The sequence below is a fragment of the Seriola lalandi genome, unplaced genomic scaffold (genome assembly GCF_002814215.2).
Source record: "Seriola lalandi dorsalis isolate HSWRI2012SDOR001 ecotype SW California unplaced genomic scaffold, Sedor1 jcf7180002054181, whole genome shotgun sequence".
Classification (NCBI taxonomy): domain Eukaryota; kingdom Metazoa; phylum Chordata; class Actinopteri; order Carangiformes; family Carangidae; genus Seriola; species Seriola lalandi.
Window position 1 is genome coordinate 187,480 of NW_019524734.1, and position 18,938 is coordinate 206,417.

An 18,938-nucleotide genomic window follows, 5' to 3' on the forward strand; every position below is an offset into this window, starting at 1 on the left:
GGTGGAAACGTGAGTCGTTTTCACCTGATCATTAAACTGCTAGAGTAAATTGTGTGCTCCAGTATTTCGTTTGTGTTCAGTTGTTCAGAAGTGGCCCATTGAGCTGTTTGTATCATGTCCTACTCTGAGAGCAGCGACCTCCATTAGTGAAGGGGCTGAAGCGCGAGAGACTCCTTTCACATGATACATGCAAATGTCTGAGCGCTTCAGTTTTAAAAAAAAAACAAACTGAACTGCCTCATTCAGTTTCTTAATCTGCGTCACTGTGCACAGATAAATCATCAGCCCTTTACTGTGCTGATGCACAAAATACTGTCTGGCACAGCAAGGCAAAAAGACCTCTCCAAAATACAAATATACACAATGTGTACATATATAATACATACGACACAGTAATACAGTGCAGCCTTCAGCATTCAACACCCTCCTCACTACATCTTCTCCCTCAAAACATAAAACGCCGCAAGTTATCAAACACTAAGCTGACTCAGACGGAGTATTCATTCCTCATGATATCTTTCAGGCTTCCACTTTTGATGGAATAAACCTGTCTTAAATGGGTGTTTTGCTGAGCAAGGAAAATGACTCACAGCTGTCTGGTAGATAGCAGATTTAAGGCTGCCTCTCTCTCTCTCTCTCTCTCTCTCTGTGTGAATGTACACGCACGTCCACACAAGGATATGGGATAACTATCCATGCTTGTCCACACCACGGAACGTGTCTGTGAATCACATCTGCACCATGTGGATTTCACCACTTGTGACCCCGGCTCAAGACGTTAATTTGATGGTTGGTCTACTCTCTTCAAAAAGCAGAATTCACGATCTCTGGGCTACAGTACAAGATTTAAACATAAAGTCTCTAACAAACATAAATGTCACCCTCTGCTTTGGGAATCAACACGTATTGTGACAATACACAACATCCTCGGTGCGCACTCAGACCCGAGGCGAGAGACTCAATAACCGAAGAAAATGCAATTAATTATTTTCTTTTCCTTGTTTGTTTTGCACTGTACACGCCCTATGGTGACATTATGTAGAGTTGTGTTCCTGATGCTCGGCTTCTTCAAGTTAATGAGTTTACTTTGAGCCATATTTATTTTCACTTCAGAAAATCAAGTCTTGCTTGACAGGCATGTGTAATTGACATTACTGACACAGTGTGGTGTTGATGAGGTTTTCTAGCATACACACTCGAAACAAAGAAATGCATTCAAGCTGTGGTGGTGTCTTTTTGAATGCAGTCCTTGGGTAATTCACACGAATGTATCAAGTTTATGTTGCACCCGTGACCTGCACTAGAAAAGTTCGAACTGAATGCAGTCAGTCAGTCATTAAATACCATTTAGGCTCTTGTCATTTTATCTCATAAAAAAACAAACAAAAACAAACTTTATTTCATAACTACGACTTACAGCATCCACCGCTCATTGTAAGATACAAATCTCATAATTTTGAGAAAATATAAATGTGATTCGTTATGGTCACCTTTATTTCCTCCTTCATTGGGGCGTTTAAAGATGATGTCACTGATTAATAGCATGACACGATGATTTGTATTTCTCTAATATTAAATATATTATTTCTATGATAATCCAAATGATGGCGCTCTTGAATATCTGCTTAACCTCTTCTCTCAGAACTGAATCCTCTACTCAACAAAAACACTAATACGCTTTTGGAAAATTAAGGAATGACTGTGTATGTTAATATTTGTGGATTTATGTATGCCATGTTTATTCTATTTATTCATCTATTTTCCTCTTCTTTTTCTACTTCTACTAACTACTTTTACTAACTAACATTTTCCCTCTTTATAAAAACGCCTTTCGTACTTGCGTCATTTCAATTCAGGTTTAATGTGCTGCTTCCTGAACTGTGGTATATTTCCTTTGCTCAATACAATCATACACTTTCAAAGCAAACAAAGTTATCTTTCTTTAGAACTGCTCACTGCATGTTCGTTACACACAACACCAAAACTTGGCTGTCACAGTCTGGATAAAACTCTTGACTGTGTCCAAAGTCCCTCCATTGTTCGCTCCTAAATAACAGTCAGTAGTTTGCTCGACAGTCAGAAGTAATATGACATTTTGTGCAATTATACAACAGCATAATTTTGCCTCATCACTGTCAGGTGGTGTTGCACCACTATAATTGTCGAATCAATTAAGGACTTGTTTGCTTTCATACTCCGTACTGTAGTTATGGTGAAGTGCGCAGTCATTTGGGATTGTGGAGAGTGATGTCACAGCCTCCACATGCTCTTTCTGACCTACCCACCACAACAACCTAAAACAGTAGTATGTCATTAAACTCAAGTAAAGTACAGGTACTTCAGTTGTACTTAACAATAGTAGTTGAGTAAATGTACTGTTCCATTCTACCACAGCCAAACCCTGACCACACATCAGCACTGTGCACGTCCTCCACCCACGCGTCCTCAGCATGACAGCTGTGTGGCACAACATTGTCGCATTTTTGTGAGTTGACAAAGCAAATTAATGATACACATATGTTTAACACAAGGAAGTGGGATTACATTTTTAAGTGTTATAGCATTGTGTCAATACAATCATCTGTTTGTTCAATCTTGGAAAGCTTAAATTTAGAAGCCACATAGATCGGATTTCATCTTTTCAAATAAGATCAAGAAAGAGGGTAAACTATTTCTCACAAGCACTTTCTTCTGCACCAGGGTTCCACGCCTACTGTTAGTCGACTGTGCTCTCACCATACTAATGGGGTCAGGGATTCCACAAGACATTAGGAACTGTCCTTCAGACTCTACTCCGTGTTGACATGACTGCATCACATCATGGCTGCAGATTTGTCAGCTGCACATTCATGCTGCCAATCTCAAAGGTGCTCTACTGGATCCGGGTCCTGAGACCGGGGAGGTCACTGAAGTTCACTGAACTCGGTGTCAGGATCATGAAACCGGTTTGAGAGATGACTTTAGCTTTGTCACATGATGCATTATCCTGCTGGAAGTCGCCAGTAGAAGATGGTAAACTGTGGCCATGAAGGGATGAACATGGTCAGCAACAATACTCAGACAGGCTGTGACATTCAAGAGATGATTGTTTGGTATTTAGAGCCTAAAGTTTGCCATGACCATTACAACACAAGAACCAGCCTGGACTGTTGACACAAGGCAGGTTGGGTCACATTCTAACTCTACCATCTGCAGCCTCAGCAGAAATCCAGACCATGAGACCAGTTTGAGCCTGTGTCCACTGCAGCCTCAGATTTCTGCTCCTGGCTGACAGGACGTGATCGAGCTGTTGTAGCCCATCCACCTCAAGGTTGGACATGTGTTCATCTTGAGATGCTTTTCTACTCTTTGCGGTTGAAAAAAGAGTGGTTATCTTGAGTTGCCGTAGCCTTTCTGTCAGCGCCAACCAGTCCGAGCTGCTGGATAAACTTCAGAGACCACGATCAAAGACACAGAGATCACATTTTTTCCCCCCATTCTGATGTTTGATGTGAACATTACCTAAAACTCCTCACCTGTATCTTCATGATTTTATACACTGCACTGCTGCCACATGATTGACTGATTGGATAATTGCATGAATAAGCAGGTGTGGTGTGGAAAAAAAAAGCCCCACTTTAAAATCTCTCAAAGTATCTGCATTTGGATTAGTGACTTCTCAGAAGCCGCAGCGTGTTTCTGTGTCTGTCTTTATTTTCAGATAATCCTGTGGTAATATGATTTGTGTAATCCAGCTGCATGTAAACTGATACACTCTGTCTGTTCTGGAGAGGCGAGATGTCTGCGATTGTGCTGACGAGGCTCAGTATCAACCGGTTTTGTGGCAGAGCGGCCGGACAATCTGTTTCTCATCTTCAACTTCAACTGCTGGAGCGGTTCCGCTTCGTTAGACTTGACGAGTTGGATGAGATTCTTTTCTATCCTTCTGCTGCAGAATCTCTCTCGCATACAGACACACACTTGCGCACACATTTACTAATGTTCACGCGAGCACAAACACACACTCAATAATTGCATACATGAAATGCACATTGAGAGATCTGAACATGCACGTGAACAGACGCTTGCAGAGAGGAGGTTTTGGAGTTAGTAGACATCTGCTCCGCCTCAGTCTGTAATTGTCTGGTGACTGAACAAGGCGAAGACATTTATCACCGTGCCTCCTCCTCGGAGAAGTGGATGACATCTCCTCAAACGCCTCCGTCCACACCTCCTGGGTGTCTTCTCCGCTGCCTCTGTATCATAGCTGCTCCTCTGTTTTCCTCCTCTTCACAACATCTCCCCTATTCCTCCTCCTCCTTGTCATAATCGTTCTTTAGTCTTGATAATCTGCTCCTCTCACCTCCTCTGCTGCCGTCTCACCAGCCTCCTACTCATCTGGTTTCTGCACATTCTTCATCCAGCCCTTCTGTCCATCTTCTGTCTAATAACTTTAACATTTTCCTCACCTCTTTCACCTTGCTCTCTGCCTTCTATCTGAACTCGTGCTTGAGTGTCACTCCTTCACCTTCCATTGTCTCTCACACTGACAGTATGTTTTGCAAGAGAGGAAAAAATCAGAAAAAAAATATTGAGCAGAGTATCCACTTCTTCTGCTTTTTTTTATTTCTGATTTCATGTAGCCAGAGATTCTCCTTCTTAAACTGACAGAATAGGGAGAAAAAAAAAAAACCTCAAAACAAAACAAAAAAGAAAAAAAAAAACATGACAAAGGAAACAAGATCGTCAAAATCCTGATGCAGCAATTTGAATGTCTGAGATTTAGAAAACGCCACAACATCCAGCTGAAAAACTCAACAGTATCTGTGGGGCAGAGAAGAACTGAAGAAGAAGCCAACTGCCAATATCAGGTATACATCTATTATTCTAATGATGTTATGATGACAAAATATTCAAGTCCTTACAGCAGCAATAATGCATTATAGATATACGCCATTGTGTGATTATTATTACTGTATTATTATATTATATAGTATTCAGGGAGCAGTCCATGGCAGTCACCTCCCTGACACTAGAAGTTAAACACATTAAGATCATCTACTCTGAGATAAATCTCATGTAAACCTCATTTATTATTTTATCATATTTCTAACATGTCGCCAAGTCTAATAATCACGTGTTCAAGGCCGAGTCCTCCCAGTACACAGTTGATGAGTCCACCTGCCTTTCCATCCTTCCATGACACAGACTTCTAACTAATGCAGATGCTCTGAACCTCTGGTCTGAACTTATTGTCATTTGCTTTGCCTTCTAAATGAATGTAACATGTTGTAAGGTTGTGTTATGTCTCTATTAACAACTACATACGCTGACGGTGACTGGTTAAATATCACAGCAAGTTAAAAAACCTAAGGATTCATCATAAGATCCAGCAGCTAACGCACAGAGCCACCACCAATCCTTGTGTGAAGCACAACTCAAAGAACATACAGTGTACTGCATTATGAGACAGAATCAACCTCAGCAACTAGTTTACTACTGCACTTGAATTGTTTTGGCAACAACACATCATCAGGTGGGTGAAACTAATCTAATTACTGGGAGAACAACAAACTGATTTTGCCTCAGTGACAGGAGGAGTTTATTTCCAATTTACAGAGACATGAATTTAACAATAAAATACTGAAAAAAGTATTTTATGAACAACCTGACAAAGTATTTTCAAATGCACTTTGATTTTTTAATTATAATTGAAATGTTTTTCTAACAGCTCTTTATTATAGTATTCTAATTACAGCCTGTTAACTTTGGCAAACTGCCGCAAGAAGCATCTTATGTGTAACACTTGACAGGCTTTTCAGTTGAGAACGCATTGTGTTGTTCCTCATTAATATATAACATGAGTTGGTTGGGACTGAGGTTTACATGTTAGACTATGGCTATTTGCTTCTCTCCTATTTTAGAGGAACTGTTAGACTCTATTAAACTATGTCTGATAGGTTTCTATAACATTTACTAGAGAGGTTCATGTGTGTTCATGTAGCATTTCATCAGTAATGATCCAATAAGGTTTCCATTAAAACACCACTGGAAATATCTTGTTGTTGAGTTCAGTGCTGATGGAGCTCATTATAGAAATATCATATCTACGTTATGAACGTGATAATTACAATCATACAGGAATTACCATCCCCTGGTGTATATCAGCTCTACACAGCCTGTCAGAGAACGGAGCGATAAAATAGAGAAATAAATTAAAAAAGCTAAATTTTTTAAGAGTCTAAATATACTGCACCTCATTTTACCTCAGAAGCCGAATTGAACGACTCGCTTTTTTTTTGAAGGAGTCACAGTCCTCCCTGCTGAATGTCGATTACACCTACATGTTGGAGAGGCTGCTGCTTTCACATAATGTCGGCAAAATGGGAGGAAAAGGAAAAACACGCCTTATTCCAACCTGGGAGTATCCAGACTTTATTAAAGGTGTTTAGCCCTACTGTTAACCTTCTAGTGGCACCAGATAAGCAGCTTCAGTTCCCTATTTTGTTGTGTTACATATTTATTGCAGCTCAAGAGTATATAAGTCCTTTTAAATTAGCTGAATTGATTTTATTAGTGCTATCATTGGATTTCAATTTGACGTAACTGCCAGCCGTTTGCTCGTAATCCCGGTTTAAATATACGATGTGAACGCGGCGGATTTGTCTCATTACTGGATATTCAATGGAGTAGTGATCTCAACTTCAGCCCCCCTGCTTTCTGACTGTACAGAGAATTACTGTTTTTTCCTTTTCGGGAATCGTTACCAATGGCAGCAATGTTGTGGGAAAAGATCTACACAAATATACCATAAAAAAACACAAAACCTCTCTCTCTCGATAACGATTTTCAGAGCTCTACTCTGAGACATCAGGACTAAAATATGAGAACAGTATGGCCTTGGCAGAAAAGTGGAAGACTCAAGCCAACCTTTGGAGACCTAGACCTATGCCTGAACATGTAGAATATTTATAGTAGACTGTATTGCCTCAGGCTCAGGGCTCGCTGGGTGACATTTCACCAGAACACATTTGACATTTCTACACATTGTTTCTGTCTTGAAAGCGTGCACACTTGAAGAGGAGTCAACAAAATCAGGTTATGGCTGTGTCTTCAAATATCTTCACCTGAAGATCAGGGGAATAGTTTTACATGAGGTTCTGAGCACAGGAACAGCTGGACACCAACATTCACATGAGTCCTTAAACCTGTGTGTCGAGATTACATTCATCTGGAATTTGTTGTTACTCAAATTAGTCCAGTTCATTATAATCCCTCCTTGGAATGTATTAAAAATAGTAATCAGTGAAAAGCTGTACTGAGTTCTTTCTGTGGCTGAATAATAAACCAGACTTATTGAATGACCAGCATTGTGAATCTCTTGCCGACCAAAATTCAGTGTCATTGCAGTTTTCAGTATAATCGCCCGAGTCCTATATTATTAAACTAGGAAAAGCCACAATAACCACGAGCATTCAAGCAACCAAATGCCATTCAAGTTCTTTTAATTTGGCTCAAGACACACATTTATTTTATCTTCCTTGCAATTCAAATATGTCTGATGTTTTGCTCATTGGTTTCAAAAAATTAAAAAATGTCTGCAGTAAAAACAACCCACAATTCAACACTCCCTGTGGAGGACTGTGTTAAATTGGTACCATCTCCATTAAAAAAAGAATATGTGATGTTGAACACTTATATGTCAAGACAACCATGACTTTTTCAAACCCCAAATAAATACTGTCTTATAATTGGGCCAATATAAGAAGTTGACAGAAGTAAAAACTCTTAAATCAACATCTTTCTTTTTTTTATCAGAATGACAAATTACTGATTAGTTAGGATAAAATATCCCTGCCTGGCAACCATGACTAACATGAACACATCGTCAGTCAGACTGATGAAGTACCTGTTCCATTGTTTTTCTGTTTTCATCTCCTTTTCTTTTCTTTCTTTTTTCTTTTTCTTTGTAGTGTATAGAGTTCATTTAGTGTTTTTTTTCATTCACAATTAATAATGTTACTGTAAGCTTGTAACTTCACCTCCATTTATTAGATTTTTCTTCCATTTTTATTATTTTATTCATTTTATTCTATTTTAGTATGCATGTATGTTTTATTTTACTATGTGAATATATTTGTCCTATGTTCTGTATATATTAATTGCACTATGTATCTTGAGCATTTTGTGCATAGAAGTTTCCTTTGCAATTAATAAACATATGTTCTCTTAACACAAAATGTCAATTCAGTCTGATCAGGCCAGGAATCTTTTACTAGTCTTAATATTTAATCCAGACAATCATATGAAAGTATGACAGCACAACAAAGGAAATGGTATGTGCTAATATATTACAAAATAAAAATGTACTTTTACATGTAATAGCTTATCTGATACAGATTTTAGACCATGGGTCCATAGGTAGGCCTAATATACTGATACACAAAAATAAGCCAAAAGCTGTTTTCTCTTATCAACTCTTTCACACACGTAGCACACAACAGGAGATTGTCCGTGTCAGACACGTTCTCACCAACTGGAAATGTTCCATTGTGTTATGGTGAGGGGTGGCGCCTGTGTGAAGCCTGCAGGAGGCACATGGAGGACATGATGTGAAACGTGTGCTGAAGAAATTGCATTTTTTTTTTTTTATATCATACAACAACCAAGTGTCATGCTGTTCCATAAAATTTATCTGGCAATTTTGGCGTCGACCCTTTGCCCCAGAAGATCCTGAATCTCAGCTGTACGTTTTTGTTGGTGTCTTTGTGTAAATGACTCTTCTTCTTCACACTTGGATGTTTGTATTGTTTTGCATTTGCACAAGTCATGATAGAAACATCATCAACCTGCCCATTTGCTGGCTGTGAATTCTGCTCTATTGCAGTCATCTCAATCGTCTGTTAAATGCGCTCCAACTGATTTGTACATTTGCATTCTCACATGCAGCTCCTCCAGGTAATTTCTGGATATGTTCAGTGTTGCAGTGAATGTGTGAAATCATTAAAAGGGGTTTATTTCTTATAGAGAGGACCATGTTGTCTGAGCATTGTGTAATCCCCAGCTGGTAACCAGACTGGGCAGGTGGTGCTAATCTGAGGTGTGTGTGCTGCGTGTGGGTGTAGAGGGGTCACAGAGGTCAGGTCCAGTTACGAATAAATTCTGCCATGTCTTTCTCGCTCTTCCTCACCTCTCTCCTCCCCCTCCTCCTCCTCCTCCTCAGCTCCACTGTCTCACCCTGGAGCGAGACTTTCTCTGCTGCTTCTTTGTTAAAATGACAGGTCCTAATAGAATAAAAAAGCACCTATTTTTACCCGGCTGCTGGCAGGGCGATCACACTAACATACATACCGGCATGCTGCTCTGGAGCTCGGTAAAGAGCTGACACCTGACTTGGTAGGGCAGGGCGCTGAGGTGGAGGAAGGAGGTCACGGTGATTTAATTGAGAGAGAAAGTGAGGAGGAGAGCTGGGGAGCCCGTGACAGAGAGAGAAAAAAAAACAATAGAAGAAGCAGAGAAAAGAAGATAGAATGACACAATGAGTTCTCAAAGTCATATTCGCTTCACTACTGTTCATTCGAGTTGCAGCATCCGAGCCGGAGAACTCTCTATCCGTTTTAAAAAATGTCTTTGTCGTCAACATTACAGCCTATCTGCGCTACACAGTAACCACGCTGTCAGCCTCGTCCGGCTCCGACCTCAGTGGGCGGACCCGGACCCACAATGCCTGTTCATGCCGCCGGGTGAGGGTAGACTGATAGAGGAAACAATAGCCTGAGATTGAATTCACAGCGGCACTGTTTGGCATCTGTTTACTGCAGACACTCCTTCGCTCGTGTCTGAAATTTCCATCTGTATACGGTATTTTCAATTTCACCTGACATTTAACAGCTTAACAAGTACTGTAATGTCACCTTTTGGTGTTTTTGACGCATATTAAAATTTTAATTGCTGTTGGACTGTTTAGACAGAACTCTAAAGTATCTAATTATTTTGAAGCTGTTTTCAAGCAAACTGGTCGTCACAAATTTCCCGTGTGCCAGGTCAGTAAGTGAACGAGCGACGAGGCGAGCTGAATAAGGATAATCATATTCACATCCACTCTGCGTGTTTGTGAAGGCACTCTGTGATAGCTGTGGTACTGTCCCAGTTTTAGTGAGTGTTTTAAACAAGTTAGGAGGCAGTTCTAGAAACATTTTTGACACAAGTCATCAAATACTATGTGATAAGTGATTTTATACTTGAAAAGTACAGAAAAATACCATATAACCTCGAGATACTAGTATTCTACTGTCTCCATTTTTAAATAACTTTGGAAGAAGATTTTAAATTTAAAAACAAATGCATGAAACTAAAGACAAAGAGATGAAACTTTAAAGAAAATACTGACATAAAGCCCTGGACCTGCTCCTGGGCCGATCTGTTCATGTGGTGACTGTGAAGGTCGTAGTACATGATTCACATCATGTCACTACCTCGAACCATTCAGTGACCGCTCTGTGCTGTATGGAAACATCTATATCTGTTATACTTCTTCACTCATTAAATCAGGCTTTCCCCTGGCTGTATATTCTGCTGCCCTCGCTGGTTATTTTCACCTCTGACCACACCCAGCAGTGATGTCACGGGGTCCAAAAAACCTGACAGTGTCATGGGGCACCACATCAACACGTTTGTTTACAGTTCTATGAAAAGCATTAGTCTCTAGATTTACCCAAATCCAGCTACTGAGGAGAGTACATCAGTATTGTATGTATCTGTAATATATGACAACTAAAGCTGCTTCCAACAGTCTTTAACTTTCCAATTTAATGCAGTGGCTTTCTTGCTGTTCTTGTCTGATCTCTGGCGTGGTAATTGAGGTCATGTGTCTGACAATAGGAAACTCATCCTAGTGCAGGGAGGAAAGTGCTATTAATCACCCGGACAAGGCCTCATGCCCAAACACACGTTCTCTCACACTCACACACACACACTCTCTGACTGACCGCGGTTAATGAGCTACGTCTTCACAAACATGGCAGTGTGTCTGTGTACATATATCTATAAGTGTGTGTGTTGTTTTTAAGTCGCTGGGTCATTAGGAAACAACTGGTGTAAGTCTTCAATTAACTTTACGGACCGTGGCGTCACTATGTGCTTCTCTTCAGCCACTGAGCTCCGGTCTGCTGAGTTATAATTCATAGTCGATGCTCAATTGCCTCAAAACACCACAGTCCCCGGGAAGTCTTTCTCTGATTTTGTATTACAGGGCAAATCCACGCTGGAGGAGTGTTGTTTTAGAAAATGTAAGATTTTATATTTATGAGAATTCATAAAGGGTGTCTGCAGCCCACACAGTAGTTGATTAGATGAATGAGACTTTCTCTTATAAGTATGAAATCCTGTAACTCAGATATCTGCATTGCATAGAGATGGAGAGCTCAGACCTGCTACATTGGCACTAAATGAGGTATATACAAATTCCTCTGTTTACTGCAGTCTAAAGTATCCTATGAAGTTCTGGAAAAACAAACAAACAGTCTCCATTCTTTTTAAAATCTGTTTTTATTTGATAAAAAACTATTAACCATATACATAAATAAGCTTTAAAACTGCTGGCAGCAGTGTCGCCCCAGGCACCTAAAATGCAGAAAATGATCAGCTCGGCTTCTCACTAAATATGGAAGGAGGCTGCAGCAGGGCACATCTTGCATTTGGAGCAAAGGGCGAGGACATGGATCATCAAACTCTCCTGTGAGCTCATTACTCCCTCCAAAAAGCCAGGACGTTTCCAAGAGGCCAAGAGGAGATTAAGAAAGATGACTCTGATTTCGAGTTTTTTGCCGGTGGAATCTATTTCTTTTCCTAGAAACGGATGGTCCTTCCTGAACCAGGTTGAAACAGTTACCCATTCAAGATTGAATCATGTCAGATATTCGCAGCCCAACGTTATCGCCGCGCTCTCTGTCTGATGGGAAAAATAGATTCTGGGTAGATTTCGCACCAGTTCAGACAATCAGATTTTCAGTCCCACATGGACCAAATGGGATGTTTTTATTGTTGCTTCAACATGAGGACTGATAACAACAGCAGTGTAGGCTGAGGAAAATATGCTCCCTGTTACTGTTTACATCAAGAGCCAACACAAATCAGTGAAAGTGAAAAACAGTGGTATATGTAGCTGTAAGCAAATATAAATGATAATGAAAATTCTATTTATATTTTCATTATAAAAAGTAATAGTGTTCTGTTGCGTTATATGAATCCAACAGTGAACAAGTTCTCTGGTTTTTGGGGGGAAACTCTGTTTAAGCCCCTTGGCTTCCTACCTTCCCAGTGCATATAAAGATAAATATAAAAAAGATAGAGATGTATTAGACATGCAGTAAGAACTATTTTTGTTAGACATGTCCAGTACTTTGTGACAACTGTGACAAAACAAGTATTTTCCCAGTCTATATTTTCTTAATTTGTAAAAACCCATTTAATCTGGTAATAAACGTTCAGAGACGTTATCTGTTGTTGTGTTAAAAAACTGTTGTTAATTTGTAGTGGAACCTCCTTTGAAGAGGTTATCACTATCTGACTAAATATTAATTTATGCTGCATTTATTACTGGACATTTCATCCTAAAATCCCCCAAATTGTGCACAAACACTTTTCCAAGTTCAGCTGCTACTCACATAATTAAAATCAGGTTAAGATAGCAATTAGCTATTTCTAATTATTCAACTGGTGTACCAGTTGATTACTGTTTATCTTCCCAAAAAATTAGTTACAAATTACAAATTTCTTTCCAAAAACCTTCAGAAAAAATTATATCTACATATCAATTATTTTCTGGAAGGAACTATGGGACCTGCAAAATAAAGTGTTGAAACTGTTCCTGATTTTATTTTTATATATATTTGTATACGTCAATCCAAATGTCATGATAATACTACCTTTGTGATTGTACTTTAACATATCTGCATAAATATTTTTTTAATGAACATTTTATTTTTTATTTTTTATCACATATTCAGATTAATGTTAACGGTTATACCAGAAACTGTTAGGTGATAATATTGTTCATAATGCTGGTGACTTCAGCAGATTCCATCATTGTAGTGTAGTTATATTTTGTAGATGTAAACCCTCCATATACTCCTGAGGACTACAGAGAAGCTGTTGAAAAGTGCAGGTTCACTGACACCGATCTGAAGAAAAATCTTAAATCACCTTGATCTCGCTTAAATTAGAGGAAAAACTTCACAGTTTGCAAAGAAAAAGCTGAAAAGAAGGAGCGCTGCATTTTTAAAAAAATTTTTTTAATTGTGTTGAATCATTTAGCAACGTCTGCAACCGGTGTGTCAGACGCGGCTGAAAATGAAGAGTGATGCACGTTTCATGAGGGTGGGAAAACTCAGTCATCTAACGCCATCTGTCAGCGCAGAGGTAACTGGGAGGGAGCAGCGCGGCGCAGCAGGGGGTGTCCTTGGACAAAGCAGGGGAAGGGAAGAAAAGTGGCCGAGGCGAGAAAAGGGAAACGGCTCCATACAGTTTGGAGCCACTGAGGTGAAATGGCGGGGAGAGACAGGCTATTACTTATGTCTGCTGCGACTTACTGAGACAACAAGCTCTGGTAACAAGAAGATGGATGGCTGGCATTGCTGGCATTTTCAGTAATAACAAAAAAGCAAACACATTGGTCCTTTGATTGTTCATTTAAATAGAAGTGCTTCAAGTGCTTCTGGAGAGCGCTTGCGGTTTAGTGTAATTGGTTGAGATAGAACAATGCTGATTATAGTACGAAGCCACAAAGTGATCTACAACACACGCTCGCCTTCAGTGTGAGACTCAAACAGATGGTAAAAGCATTGTGGCATTACATAGTTTGTAATGTGTGTTACACAAATAGTATAGTCGACAAACAGATGCAACATGCCAACGTTGTTTGATCTTTCTAAATGAAACAGCTGTAGAGAGTATGGAGCTGTCATTTACATGGGTGAATCTTACAGTAAAGTTACATCTGCCAGTACTGCCACTACACGCGAAGATTCGAGGAAACTTTTACTTTGAAACATGTCATTAAAAAAAGCATCTTATTCCTGGTAACTAAGAGTATGAGCACCAGCTGAAACTGCATTTGAAATATTTATTTTGATCCTCCACTGAAGTAAAAGTCGATATACTACTGCGTGCAAATACTCAGTTACTAGTAGAAATCCTGTATTCAAAATCTTTCTTAAGTAAAATACAACAAAGTGTAGTCCAAGTATCAAAAATAAAGGTCCTCGTTTACAGAAAAATCCCTGGATTTTTAATAGTAATCAGTTGAGGGCATTGCCATGGCGAGAAAATCCCTCTGAAGTGGTTCCCTGGGTTGAAAAGGTCTGAGAACCAGTAACTTTGATAAATCTATATGTAGTGAGAAAATCTAAAAATGGCATAATCAGTTAATAAACAAAAGAACATATAAGCAAAGTTTTAAATCTGACCAAACCGCTTTTGGTACATGACGGTTTTTGATAATTGAGTATGGACTATATAAAAAAAAAGTACTGAATTTAAATATCCAGCCATTATGAAGTGTTTGTTTTTGTTGTTTGCATGGTTGATGGCGCCCACACAACCCACAACCCACAACCCACAACCCAAGCCCCTACCAAAACATTCAAGAAAGCATGCTTCCATAAAAAGTGTAGAAAAAAATAAAAAGTGAAGGCTGAATCTGGGGGCTTGAGAGGATTTCTGAAAGACTGCTACCCTGGGAGCCCATTACATTTCTCTACAACAGGGTGCAACTATAAAAAGGAAAAGCTTTGTTAAAAGAGTCCCCATGTGATTTGTAAGTATTTCTTATAGGAAGCATTTACCCATGGTAACATAATATTCCAGTCCGGCCCGACACACACGTTCAGCGTTACGAGCCCTAATGTATTTTGTAGCAATGATAGCTCATGAATCGACACCATCAGTGGGTGTATAAATAACTGAGAATCCTGAGAACTGTGTTCAACATCCTACACAGTCACAAACACACATGTTCTCTTTGCCTTTGATGCTCAGGCCAATAAATACTGTTGATTCTTTTAAATTTTTAAACCCACTCACTGTTTGTGTGTGTGTGTGTGTGTGTGTGTGTGTCCTACCTTTGCTAATATCCTGGTACTCCAGCCACAGCTGTCTCTGGACCTGCTTGTTGGGGTACCAGATGGTACATGACTCCTGGAAACCGTACACTGCCTCCTGCACGTAGTGGTTCCCGAACTCCCTGAGGATGGACACAAAGTCACTCCGCTGCGTCGCCCCGTCCAGAGAATGGATGGCCGAGCTGAAGGCTGGGGAGATGGAGGGGAAAAGAAGGAATTGAATCCTTTCACTTACAACAGAAACCTGAATGAGAACCATGAATAGAAAATGAAGCAGTGTTTGGTGTTACAGGTAAAATGTAGACATGTTTTTTTGTTTGCTCTTCCACTCCCCGTTTCCCCCTACAGTCTAAAAATTCATCTTTTCAAGAGGTAGTTTTTTTTTTTTGATTTGTCTTACAGGTAAGCCACACAAAGCTGCAGAGTCCCACAGGCTTTACGTGGATCACAGATAAAGAAGAGACACCGTCTTGGCACTAACTGAAGGAAATCCCTGCTACAACTTCTACTGCTGCTACTTCCACTGCACAGAATAATAAAGCATCCAACCACTGAACCAATCTATATTCCCACTGTACACATCACGATATGCACGATATGCATGTATGTAGAGACTGTACGTCACAACTTTATTGTACCGCAACAGCTGCACAACTCCACAACTCCACATGGCTTTTGGCTTTTACATGATCACTGTATATTCACAGGAATAGTAAAAAGACTCATATATACTCTTATATTCTTTTTCTTGTAATGTTAGTGGCCTGCTACATTTATTTCAGGTTACACTAAATGAGAAAAAAATTATTATAAAACCTAAAATGTTAAGTGAAAATATTTTATGATGGGATGAGGTAATGGTTTGATCATTCTTAATGCTAATTTGATGGTAATACAGCCAATGGATTTACATGATTATTACAGCCACCTATTCCCCATCATTAACATCAGCATTATTATTTTTATTGGCATGCTGCATGTTTTATGAACTGATAGTGATTAAAAAACAGCAGCAGCAGTCGGTATCAGTGCTAGTAAGATGGAGCAGAACTCACGCAGGTTTATCAGATGTAAGCTGATACCCAGGTTATAGCTTAGTTTGACAAATTAGCATTAGTTTAATGAGTTAGCTCTCTTAGTTTTATAGGTATTTGGCCATTAATGAAATCAAAATTTGATTATGAAGTTAGATGAAAAAGTAGAGCATCAGCCAAGTCATTTCAGTTCATCTCTTGGGTAACATGACTTTGTGAAACAAATTTCACAACAATCCATCCAATTACTTTTCAGACATGTCACTGAAAACCAGAAATGCCAACCTTATAATGATGCTAGAGAAAATATGAGGCCATTATCACAGGATATTTCAGACTGAACCAAAGTGGTAGACTGTCAATTGTCTCTAGAGCCAAGACACTGGTGTGGCTAAAACTTTTTTGTATTCAGACAGACCGGAGTTTTTGAAAAGCTTTGTTTAAGTCAGTGGTGTGGAGTTTGAATAAAATGAGATATAAATATGACTTGATGAAGTAAAACTTTATAATATTTAGAACAATTAAACTGCTTCTAAAGACATGATGCTAATGTGTGTTCACGGAGATAACTGATTCAGGATGCAGGTGTCTTGTTGAGTAATAAAGACCTGCATCACTCTTTTTAATCCAGGTTTGTCTCACTTTATTAACTGCATATAGGTAGTTGAAGTTACAGTGGGCCAAAGTGGCAGTTTCTATCAGGCGTCTGCCACTAAGGTGTCTTAAACAGGTTTAGTGGACATCTGAGTCAGCTACTTACTATTCATGAACCTTTTCAACCACAGCGTGCTGATTATCCACGCTGTCAACACATGGATATGAACAAGCAAAGGCTCGAAAAAACAAAAACAAACTCTTACCACACTGTGGACATGATATAGTGTTGCTGTTAAACAGTTTGCGTGCAACAGTAGCTGAGCTCAGGTGCCTTTCTATATTTCTGAGGCTATTTCCTAATATCTGACGAATACCTGATGTAGACAAAATTTGGTGTGAATAAATAAATTATGCAGCATGGGGGACTTCGGCACAAAATACAAGGCATTTTTGTTACAGCTTTGAGAATCTGCAGTTTCAAACAGAATAAAGAAACTTTCAAGTTTACACTCAACTTCTTCATACTGCAACTCTGTCCTTATTTTATTGTCAGCACTTCTTTCCTGGTTCTATCCTCCCTATCACTTGTCTTTCACTCATGGCTAAGTGAATGGTGTGTTTTACATGGGTCACAAATGAATCATCAGCTAATAACTGAACCCACTAGCGAGCCCCAGGCCAAAAAAGCCTTGAGCTGTGAGTGTCTCATTGTGGTAATGATAAAGGTAAAGTCTAAAATGTAATATAAAGGTAGCACAAAGAACAGAAGAGTCAGGAAGTAATGTCAGTTATACAACATTATCCCTCCAATGTTTGGTTACATAAGCCACTATGAGTATAAAATTGAGTAAGGCTGGCCTTTAGAAGGAAGAACTTGTTATTTCCTCTTTCAAAAGCTACAGTCTCACTTTAACACAGATAACTCTTTAGGAGTTTTACTGTGTGTGAAAAAACATGGGCCATGAAAAGTCTGACACGGGGCCGATCTTCAAGAGAAAAGAGAAATCCCTTTTCTTTCAGATGATAATGCAGTTTAGTACTGCTTACTGAAGTCCACTTGCTATCATATCAAAAGCTCCAGGGCAAGCAAGCAAGTGGACCTTGAGTTGAATTATTCTGTTCACTGCTGTTTCCAAGGTCAAGAATTAACTGTCGTGATCAGAATAACTTTAAATCAAAATAAATAAAAGTCTCAGATGTACGGTGGCCCTGAGAGCTCAACGCACTGCAACTTAAGAAAACACAAATGGCCGAAAGAAAGAATTGTGAACATGTGCTGAAATACTGACAACACAGGGGAGGTGTTTCCTGGGGGCACATAAAGGGGATGCGCCTGGCTGGGACGCACTCGCATGGATGTATTATAATATACATCCATGTGAACTTGTTCAATACTTTTCACTTCAAAAGTCACAAAACATTGAACAAGTGTGTCCCACCCAGGTTCCTCTGTGTTCAGTGTCCCCCGGAAACACTTCTGTTGCGTTGTGAGTGTTTGCAGCACGTGTGTCGTCGAACTGATGAAGATGTTTTCTGAATTTGTTTGCGTTTTGTCTATTTGCGTGCGCTGAGCTCTCAGGGCCACCGTACAAACGAGTATGAAATCACTACAGTTCCATGGCAACTGAGCAAAGTCAATCTGTTAATGAGGTCTGTGTGATGAGGTTGAAAGCTCCAGAAACAAGCTAGTAAGTAGACTTTGTTGAGAATGTTTGTCAACTGCTTTCCCCCAGGTCCACGATCAACCATCAAGTTCAAATTAGAAATAAATTTAAATCACCAACACACATATGAATATGGTGACTTGGTGAGAAGTTTAGCTCTGGTGCATATTCTTTACTCTAAGTCTTTCCAATCAACCTGCTTTAACAGTAAACATTATCAGACAGGCCACTTGACTCGATGTGACAACACAATCCTTTGCCGTGTTTCAGGGAAACGCAGAAGCTAAAGATTAGTGTTTCCCCTCTTCATTTAGACCGGGATAAGTGGCAGTAAAAATCTCAGGGTTAAAGATTCTTTTTATAGCTAATTCAGACAGTGAATCTCCCCCTGGGATTCTGTGTCCTAGGAGGGAACTAAGCTGAAATGACAGGTTTTTACCCACAATGGAGGGATAAAAGGATTTCTTCAAACTAATGTGAATAATTCTGTCAACGTGAAGACTGACTTTTTTTTTGAGGTTGTAATGGCACATTGGAAACAAGCG

The 18,938-nt window shown here is 39.5% G+C and overlaps 1 protein-coding gene across 3 annotated transcripts in view; it reads right to left on the reverse strand.

Moving 5' to 3' along the window:
- Positions 1 to 18,938, reverse strand: part of astn1 (astrotactin 1) — a 375,360-nt gene that overhangs the window by 129,962 nt on the left and 226,460 nt on the right. For all 3 annotated transcript variants that reach the window (XM_087173331.1, XM_087173330.1, XM_087173329.1), the window contains one exon: positions 15,099 to 15,287. In XM_087173331.1, the coding sequence (XP_087029457.1) occupies positions 15,099 to 15,287 (189 nt within the window). The remainder of the gene's footprint in view (positions 1 to 15,098; positions 15,288 to 18,938) is intronic.